The sequence below is a fragment of the Chroicocephalus ridibundus genome, chromosome 28, assembly GCF_963924245.1.
Source record: "Chroicocephalus ridibundus chromosome 28, bChrRid1.1, whole genome shotgun sequence".
In the NCBI taxonomy this organism is placed as follows: Eukaryota; Metazoa; Chordata; class Aves; order Charadriiformes; family Laridae; genus Chroicocephalus; species Chroicocephalus ridibundus.
Window position 1 is genome coordinate 186895 of NC_086311.1, and position 10316 is coordinate 197210.

General features: G+C 61.8%; 1 protein-coding gene across 1 annotated transcript; it reads left to right on the forward strand.

Moving 5' to 3' along the window:
- The first annotated feature begins 202 nt into the window (after window positions 1-202).
- Window positions 203-2651, forward strand: LOC134507856 (HLA class II histocompatibility antigen, DR alpha chain-like). Its single transcript, XM_063318813.1, has 4 exons — window positions 203-354; window positions 1086-1340; window positions 1623-1904; window positions 2011-2651. Exons 1-4 carry the CDS (start codon window positions 282-284, stop codon window positions 2163-2165), a joined length of 765 nt encoding a protein of 254 aa, XP_063174883.1. The 5' UTR covers window positions 203-281; the 3' UTR covers window positions 2166-2651.
- Window positions 2652-10316: the final 7665 nt, after the last annotated feature.

Genomic DNA, 10316 nt, shown 5'->3' on the forward strand with positions numbered 1-10316 from the left:
CCAGAGACTGCGCCCCAGGGAGACCCCTGATGTGGGGCCCCACAAGCCGTGTTGTGGTGGGACCCTATCGGGGTGTCCCTCCGACTATCTGCTCTGCAGGGTGCCCGGTGCTGCTGCTCTGCCTGGGAACAGACGAGTCACCATCACGGCTCCCTCCTATTGGCTAAGCTCCTGGGGGGGGCCCTGTCCCCCGGGAACGGGGCCCCCAGCACTCAGCTCCCCGGCCCAGGAGCAACACCCTCGCCTGCTCCCGCTCTCGCTGCCCGGTGCCAGGAGAGGCGATGGCCGGAGGACGGGACGTCCCGCTGGTGCTGCTGGCTGTGCTGACCCTGCAGGGAGCGGGGGCCGTTAAGGGTGCGTGAGGGCACCGGGGCTGTGGGGTGGTGGGTTTGGGGGCAGCGGTGGGTCTGGGGTGCCCTAGACCCATGGGGTGGGGGCTGCAAGGGTAGAGGTGGGTCTGGGGTGCCCTGGACCCATGGGTTCTGAAGACCAGGGCAAGATCAGACGCTACCCATTGCATGCAGCACTCTCTCCCTCCCCGGTTGTGGGTAACCCCTGGGTGGGGAGGGGACCCCGGCACCCCCCAGGAGGGCAGGCTGTAGGAAGGGGGGGAACCCTCCCCAGGTCTCCCTTCCACCCCCGTCCACACACACACCCCACACCCCACACCCCCCCCCCAACAGTGCCCTGGCTCAGTGGGTCAGGTCCCTGCGGTACCCTCTGACCAGAGATGGGCCCTGGGACCTCCCACCCCACCCCGCAGCGTGTCTGGGACCGGGGGGGGTCCCACAGCCTGGCGAGACCATCACTGTCCCCAGCCTCAGGATGACAAACAGCCCCAGAGAGGACACTTGCCAGAGGTGGGGCAAAGAGGGGGCCAGCGGCTTCCTTCTGCAGGGGTCCGTGTCTCCCAGCCCCATGAGCCTGCGGTGGTGGGGAGAGGCTCAAGGCAGGCTCTTGTCCCCATGGGTGCCTCACTGTCCCCATGTGCTGTCCCTGGGGGGAGCCCTGGAGAGTGAGGAGAAGGCACAGGGGCAGCCCCATGGCAGTGGGCGATGCTGCCCCTAACACCCATCTCCTGGCAGTGGTGTACACGTACCAGGCTGAGTTCCAGCAGCGGATTGAGCAACTGCAGCAGGAGGATGGGCAATTCCTGCAGGGGTTCAACGCTGATGAGGAGCTCCACGTGGACCTGCAGAAGCAGGAGACCATCTGGCGCCTGCCCGAGTTCGGGAACTTCGCCGCCTTTCAGGCGCAGGGAGCCCTGCAGAACGCGGCTATAGGCAAAGAGAGCTTGGAGATCATGATGAAAAGGTCCAACCGCTCGCAGGCAACCATCGGTAACAACCCAGCCCCGGCACAGCTGGTGCCTTCACTGCTGGGGATCCTGCCAGGGCCGTCGCTCCCACAGCCTGCGGCTCAGCTGGCAGCGGGGTGCACAGTGCCCTGCACCCCTGGAACATGCAGGACCTGGGCACAGCCCCGAGCCAGGGTGTGGGGTCTCCCTGGAGGGCAGAGATGCAAAACAGGGCTGTTTCTAACCAGCCCCGGGTGCCACAGAGCCCGGCTGAGCCCAGACTCTAGGGCAGCACTAACTCCTCCCTCCTCCCCCTTGTCCCCAGTGCCACCCGAGGTGATGGTGTTCTCCGAGGACCCCGTGGAGCTGGGGGACCCCAACGTCCTGATCTGCTACGTGGACAAGTTCTGGCCCTCTGTGATCTCCATCACGTGGCTGAGGAACGGGCAGGAGGTGACGGACGGCGTCCTCGAGACTGTTTTCTACCCACGGGAGGACCACTCCTTCCGCAAGTTCTCCTACCTGCCCTTCATCCCCACCCGCGGGGACTACTACGACTGCCGCGTGGAGCACTGGGGGCTGCCCACCCCCCTGCTGAAGCACTGGGGTGAGGAGGGGGGCTGGGCCAGGGCCCGGACACCTGGGTCCCCTCCCCTTGCAGGCAGCGAGGGGGGCTCAGCACCCCGTCCTCACCCACCCTCACCCCTCCGCAGAGCCCCAGCTGCCCCTCCCCGTCTCCGAGAGCACCGAGACCCTGGTGTGCGCCCTGGGCCTGGCCGTGGGCATCGTGGGCATCATCGTGGGCACCATCCTCATCATCAAGGCCATGAAGATGAACAGCGCCCGCAACCAGCGGGACCCCTTGTGAGGGGGCAAAGCCCGGGGCTCCCTGTCTCCCCCCAGCCGGACCGTCTGCACCCTCAGCCAGTCCTCGCCTCAGCCTGGTGGGATCTGCTCACCCCGGTGCCCCATATCCCTGCCCCACCTCATCGGCACCCCCTTCTCCCATGTGTACCACATGCAGATGTGCTGGAGACGGCTCCAGAGCCAGATGTGGCAGGGGCCTGTCCCCACAGCGGGGCAATTCCTGCAGAGCCCGGGGGCCTGCGCTGGTCCCAGCACGCAGCCCACACTGCGCCACATTGGGTCTGCCTGTCCCACAGCCCCTGGCCCCACAGCCATCTCCCGCTGGGGACGCAGCGCCTCCTCCCAGCCCAGATGCGGGGTCTGCCCCACAACCCCCTGAAGGGAGGGGAGGGGTGCCCTGCCCCACAGCTCCCCCTCGGCGCACTGTCCTGCTCCCTCTGCTCCCACTCCACTGCTTTCTCACCACAATAAAGTGGGTTGAGGTTGATCCTGCCGTGTGACCCTCTCACTGTGAGTCCGTTCTCTGCACTGTGCTGGGAGGGGCTGACTCCAGCTCTACAAGCCCCCTTAGCGTCTGGGTGATCTATGGGGTGGTGTGGGGCAGGGCTCCAGGGATCTAGTTCCAGCTCTTTGGCAGAGGGATGGGGTAGGGTGACCTCAGATAACCTCAGATCTCCCAGGTTCTCCCAGCCGATGCAGGTGGGATCTTTGCCCCTCCAGAAGAACAGTCCCATGGGGGAGGCGCCCATTTATGGCTTCTGGCGGGGAGGCTCACAGAGCCCGTTGGCCCATAGCCACCCTCATGGCAAGGCCAGGAAGGGACTCGGGCACAGCTCGACCCATCCTGCTGCACCACGGACAACAGCAGGGCATGCGACTCTCCGGTCAACTGGGTGTGGGCAGAGCCAATGCCAGCTGGGGCCCAGACCCCGGGCAGGGGAGTCCTCCCTGCGTCCACCAGCACCCAGGGAGACCCCCGGGGATGGCTGGGGGCTGCAACGCTGTGTTTGTCCCACAGGTGTGAGGGTGTGCGGGTCACCCCCTTGCAGTGCTAGGGGCCAAGGGGTGACCCAGAGAGGGAACAGGTGACCAGACCAGTTCCTGCGGTCGCTGTGACCCGCTGTGCACACACACACACGCACGCACACGCGTGTGTACCCTGGGCAGTGGAGGGGAACCCTGCAGCTGCCCCTGAGAGCCATTAGCTGGGGCATGGAGAAGCAAAGCTGGATCATGCCCTCAGCCAGACCAGTTCTCCCAGTAGCAGCTTTGCCTGGTAACTGGTGACACCGCAGCCCTGCTTGGGAAGTTTCTGGCAGGGCCTGTCCTGGTTCCCCTTTCCCTCCCCATCACTGTCCGGGTGCATGGGGTCTGCGCACGAGGCTTGTGCACGTGGGGTGGGGGCGGCGGGGTCTCCGCAGGCTCTGTGGGGCTGGAGGCCTTTGGCGCTGGAGCTCTGGGTTGTGCCCGCGATGGGGCCTGAGCCCACAGGTCAGGGACGCACCGAGCCCCACATGCACGAGCCCCATGCCCGGGGACTGAGGTGGGGACACAAACTGGCAAAACCGCCGTTGCCATGGGGCTGTAGAGGAGAAGGAAGGCCCTGAGGAAACCCCTGGACAAGAAGCAAATCCCTCCTGGGAGCGGCAATGCAGACGAGGCAGCGCGGTGGCTCGGGGCCTGCTTCCCTCCTGGCTGGGGGCAGAAGGGGAAGATGCGGCTGGAATAGAAAGTGGATGACGTGCGGGCGGGGAGGATGTAAAACCCGCCTGCCTCGCATGTGGGTGGCATGCCGGGGTCGCGTGGGGATACCAGAGGGGTCCCTCTGAGCCCCCGGTGGGAAATGTTGGAAGGGGGCACGGCCGCAGGTGGGTCCAGCGTGGGGTTCGCTGGGAAGCAGAGCTCTCGCTCCAGGGACTGAATGAAAAATACCTGGAGATAAACAATTCCAAGACAAAAAAAGTAAACAGCCGAGCCCCCACCCCTGGCATTGCTTGCACAGCGGTGATCAGACAGAAGCCGCTGTCCCTCCAGGGTAGATCTGGGGCTGGCCCCCACCATGGATGCATCCACCCACGACCCACACGCTGAGGGGGATCGGCCCTGGGGATGCAGACGGAGCAGAGGGGTTTGGCTGCCGCTGGGGATGTGGAGGCTTGTCCTCCCCTCTGGCAGAGGTACAACAAGCACCCTCGACCTCAGGAGGACACTCGTAGTCCCGACATGAGATGCCAGAGGGGAAGGAGGGAGAAAAGGACTCGATTTGGAAAGTGGACACGGTCCTGCAGAACTTGCAGGCAGCACTGGGGGTGTCCTGGAGGTGTCCAGGGACTCCCGCCTCGGCCACACAGACCCAGAGCCCAACAGGGGCACATCCTAAAAGACAGGTGCCAAAACTGGCTGCCGCTCACCACCCCTGGGCTTGGGGGGTCTGAAGCCAGCACAGGGCTGCTGGGGAAGGGGGGGTGTCTTCTGGCTGAGCCCCAGCTCCCACCCCCCAGCTGCCAGAGGAACCCAGGTGTCCTGACGCAGCAATGCCTGGCCGGAGAAGGCAGGTCCTCGCAGCAGATGCTGGGACCAGGACCTCAGCTGCCTGGAGTCTGCCGGAGACTGGTGACGTGGCCCAGTGCTGCCTGTTGACTGGTTGGGCTGAGGTTACTGCAGGGCAGGGAGAGCAGGCAGGGCCCTTTCCCCGAAACGCTGGCGTGCCCCATGGCGGGGGACACTGGCTTGGGTGGAAATCCCCTGTCTCTGTGGGTGTGGGAAAGCGGGGGTGGAGGGGTCCAGCCGGCAAGACAGAGTCACCTCACCCCGAGGACGTCAAACCCTGCAGCACTGGGGCCTGAGGCCAGGAAGGGATCGCTGCCACATCAAGCCAAGCGGCCACAGCCCCGCCTTGGGCACAGGGGTGGTCCCCTTTCATCGGGCAGTGGCCCACAGGGACTCAGCTCCCTCGAGACCTGCGCCAGCTCCAGCCTCCGGCTGTGCCAGAGCTGTCCGAACGGGAGACTCAGGACACCATCACCAGCCAGGCGGGGGCCAGTGCTCCTGTCCGTTGTGCCGCAGGCATGCAGCCCCCTGGGACGAGGTGGTCCATATTTGGGTCACCTCTCCCACCCCCAGCCCCACGCCAGGGCTCCCCTCCACTGCCTTGAGAGCTCAGGGGAAGGGGGGAAACGGGTGCGAATGGCGTAAGGGGATTTCCAAGAGAAGGTTCTCTCCTCCCCCAGGGCTGCCATGTCACCAGTTACCAGGGGCGAGGGAAGACCTGAGCCCAGACAGTGGCAGAGCCGAGCGAGCAGGATAGTGCCCTCACCCCCTTCCTCCAGAGAGTGGCTTCCCAGCAGGCGGCACTGCTCTGGAATAACGCCCCCCCAGGGACAGTAAGACAATGCCCAGAGAGGGAGAGAGACCGAAACACTCCCAAAAGACTCAGACATGCCTTTTTACTACCACCAGGACCACTGTGGGAAGCAGGAGCATGTGAGGGTAGGGTGGGCAAGAGAAAAGACTCATCTCCCCCCACCCTTGACCTTGATCTGGGTCTGGGCTCCCACCCCAGAGCAGAGCAGGACAAGCAGGATGCCACGGTAGGAGCTGTCCCCAACCCCACAGACTGGTGCCCAGGAGCAGATTTACCCCACGCAGGGGAAGCACCTTTCAGGGTTCCTGGCCCTAGGGCCCCCCCACCAAAGCCCACCCCATCCCACTGACACAGCTGTGCCGGGCGCAGGAACGTGATGCTGCGAAGCGGGGTGGGGCGGCAGTCCTGGCGTGCACCAGGACCAGTCTAGGCCCTTTGGACTCGGGCAGCACTTTGCCCTGACTGCAAGGGGCATGGAGTAGCTCCAGGCACCTTCTCCCTCCCCATGCCCTGCTCGGGGCGGTACCACCCCCGACCAAGGACAGGCCCGAGTCCGCTCTGAAGCTGGAAATATCTCTGGCAAATCAGTGCGTGGTGAGCGCTGGCACGTCAGGAGTCACCGGGTCGCGATGGCTTCTTTACCAATCCATCCTCTGTCACAGCACCCAGCAGAGCTCCCTGCGTTTCGAGGGAGCCTGATGGTACCCGTGGCTCTTGGAAGCTCCCCAAAAACTCATTTCCACCCAGACCCACTGGAACCAAGGCCGCCTCCCCATCACGCTGCCACCTTCTAGCCCACGCACGAGGTTTTGCTCCTCCTCACTCACTGTTTCCATGTGTCGGGTCCCTCCTTGGGCCAGGACTTCCTAAGGTTCAACAGGGAGACTCCCACTTGCCTCGCCAAGCTGCCCGTGGAGCCACACAGAAAGGCAAACGCTCCCTTTTTGCCTGGAGACCACACCTGCCGCAGTGGAAGAGCTTTTGGTTACCACATGCATCGGAGATGCTGAAGAGACCCCCCCCTCCAACAGCACCCACATTCAGCCTACACAAAGCCAGCCAACAACTCGCTTTTCCCCCCGCCGAAAGGCAGAAGGATGGGGGGAAGCGAAGGCGACTCCGAGAGAGGGGCAGAACAGTCAGAACGGAACAGAGCGACAGCGCCGTCTCCTTGGGTCAGTGTTTTTCACGAGGTCCAAACACCAGCCTGGCCAAGCATTATCTTCTTGGCTCAGTTTTTAAGTGCCTGTAACCGCGTTTGGGACGCGGCAGCTTGGGGAAGATCATAGAACGGTTTAGGGTTGGAAGGGACCTTTAAAGGTGTCCTGGTTTGAGCGACACAGGATTAATTTCTCTTTCAGTAATGTCTCTTCTAACGCTTGGGAAAACTGGATTTTTAGAAGACTCTAGTGTCTGGATTTGTGAAAATATTTACTTTATAGCCAGCTATGGCGTGCAGGTTTCGAGGTTTCGGTGTTTTCAAGCTCGCCAGGTGCGAGGATGAGGAGGAGCGAGACCCGGGCACCTGACCCAAGCTGCCAACAGGCTTATTTCATACTACGAATGGCACAGTCAATATAAATTAGAAAGTTTGCTCGGGAGTTTCTTCTCTTCCACGACGGCTGCGATCCTGGGAATTTCTCGCCCCAGTGCCGAACCCCCGAGCCCTTCCCTTCCTTCGAAGCCGCCGCACTCGCAGTGTCCCATGTTTGCTGTCCACTGCTGGGAGTGAACAGCCTCCTATGATAGAATGGGCTGAGTATAGCCCTCATGTATTTTATATTAATATTGGGATCAATACTGGTTCTTTAGTATTATTAATGTTAATTACTTGAACTTATTCTGTTAATTCTGATTATATTTCAACCCTTGGGTTTCCTTGTTTTTTCCCCGTTCCCGGGTGGGGAGGGGTCATGGTGTGAAAGAATTACTGTCTAAATGACAATAAATTGCTGTGGGTTCTTCAAACCGTAATAAAAGTCCATCTCGTCCCATCTCCACCCAGACCAGGTCTCCCACAGCCCCGTCCAAACTGGGATGTTTCCAAGGATGGGGCATCTCCCACCTCTCTGGGCAACCTGGGCCAAGGTCTCACCACCCCCAGCGTAAAAATGTCTTCTTCTATCTAGGCTGAATCTGCCCTCTTTTAGCTTAAAACTCAGACCGTGCCCTGACGGCTTTCCCAACTTTGAAAACTGACTTTCCACGTTTTGGAGAGTCACTTTCACCACAGAAACCCGGCTGCTCCTCACGGACCGAGCACCAGAGGCTCCCCCGACTCAGCCCTGAGGGGGACGGGGCCGCCATGGCCGGGCAGCCGCTGCCTCACCGCGCTCGGCCAGGGAGGGAGGGAGAGAGGAAGGGAATGGCAGCGGCGGCACCGACCGGCGCCCTCCAGCGACCGTGAGGGACATTGTCCCTCGAGCCGCCGCCTCCCGCCATGTTCTCCTGACGGGGAGGCCGCCTCCGACCCTGCTCTCCTTACGGAGCCGCCGCTTCCCGCTCTTTTCCCCTCACGGAGCTGCCGCCCCCCGCCATGTTCTCCTCACGGAGCCGCCACTTCCCGCCCTTTTCCCCAAACGCCGCTGACACCTCACCCCATGTTCTCCTCACAGACCTGCCGCCTCCCGCCATGTTCTCCTCATGGTGCTGCCACTTTCCTGCCCTTTTCCCCTCACAGACCTGCCGCCTCCCGCCATGTTCTCCTCACGGTGCTGCCACTTTCCTGCCCTTTTCCCCTCACAGACCTGCCGCCTCCCGCCATGTTCTCCTCACGGTGCTGCCACTTACCTGCCCTTTTCCCCTCACAGACCTGCCGCCTCCCGCCATGTTCTCCTCACGGTGCTGCCACTTTCCCACCCTTTTCCCCTCACGGAGCTGCCGCCTCCTGCCACGTTCTCCTCACACCACTGCCCCTTCCCGCCCTTTTCACCTCATGGTACTGCCGCTTCCCACCCTTTTCCCCCTCACAGTGCTGCTTCTTCCCATCCTGTTCTCCTCATGGAGGTGCCCCTTCCCACCCTTTTCACCTCATGGTGCTGCCACCTCTTGTCCATGTTCTCCTCACAGACCTGCCTCCTCCCGCCATGTTCTCCTCACGGTGCTGCCACTTTCCCACCCTTTTCCCCTCACGGAGCTGCCGCCTCCTGCCACGTTCTCCTCACACCACTGCCCCTTCCCGCCCTTTTCACCTCATGGTACTGCCGCTTCCCACCCTTTTCCCCCTCACAGTGCTGCTTCTTCCCATCCTGTTCTCCTCATGGAGGTGCCCCTTCCCACCCTTTTCACCTCATGGTGCTGCCACCTCTTGTCCATGTTCTCCTCACAGACCTGCCTCCTCTCGCCATGTTCTCCTCACGGTGCTGCCGCTTTCCTGCCCTTTTCTCCCTAACACCGCTGCCCCTTCCTGCCCTGTTCACCTCATGGAGCTGCCGCCTCCCGCCATGTTCTCCTCATGAAGCTGCTGTCTCTGGCTCTGCTCTCCTCACGCCACTGCTGCTTCCTGCCCTTTTCCCCCTCATGGAGCTGCCCCTTCCCGCCCTTTTCACCTCACGGTGCTGCCGCCTCCCGCCATGTTCTCCTCACACCACTGCCCCTTCCCACCCTTTTCCCCCTCATGGTGCTGCCACTTCCCTCCCTTTTCCCCTCACGCCGCTGCTGCCTCACCCCATGTTCTCCTCAGGGAGCTGCCGCCTCCCGCCATGTTCTCCTCATGGTGATCCTGCCTCTGACCCTGCTCTCCTCACGCCATTGCTGCTTCCCGCCCTTTTCTCCTCACGGAGCTGCCGCCTCCCGCCATGTTCTCCTAGTGCTGCCGCCTGTCGCCCTTTTCCCCCCTCGCACCACTGCTGCTTCCCACTCCTGGCACGGAGAGGGGTGTACATTGGCATTGCCATGATGGAAACACCATGAATGATGGTGACCCACAGCGGCGGCACATTGGTGACAGTGACCGGTGGGTTTACGGTCTCTGTGGGTGAACCGGAGCAGGGATGGGGATGTGTGGATTTATAGGGGATGTGGACGGTCGGATCGGCGCTCTGGTAGCCACCCGCGACCAAGCGCAGGCACATCTGTGGGAAGAGCTGGGGGAAGAACAGACGCCGGTGTGAGGAGGGAGAATGGCGAGCGCACGCGGTTGCGGGTCCATTTCTGTGGGAAGAGCCACATTCCCAGATATCCTGGGGGCTGCTGGAAACTTTCTGGGTGTTAACGCAGGAGAAGACACCCCAGTGCCCTTAGCGAGCCCAGCCCAGATGGCTGCTGGTCCTCCCAAGGGTTGCCACAACCTTTCCCCCCCACCCCATGGTGTTACCTACTCCCCCAAAGCTCCCTACGGCTGGAGGAGACCACCATCCTCCACGGTGCCAGCTCCTACGAGAGCTGAAAACCCCGCAGCGCTCCAGTGTATTTTCCCAGAACTCTTTTTTTTTTCTTTCTTTTTTTTGTCACAGCTTTTTCTTTTTAGTTTGCAAGACTTTTGTTAGGAGCCGCTGCGACGCGTTTTGTGGCCCAGATGTTCAGGAGGGAGCAGCCCCCTTGGACTAACGGGGGATTTACGTGCACGCGTGTTTATTCCCCCACTTTCTCCCCAGGATGGGAACTCCTCGCTGCAGGGAGGAATTTCACGACCAAGGGCATCACGTAGGTAAGCTAGCGGAAATTTAGAGAAAAGAAGCAAATAAAAAATAACCGATCCCCCAAAAGCAGCAAAATTATAGATGATATATTACAATACAACTTAAAAAATTACTTACAAAACATTATACAGGCCGCCGGCTCAGCACC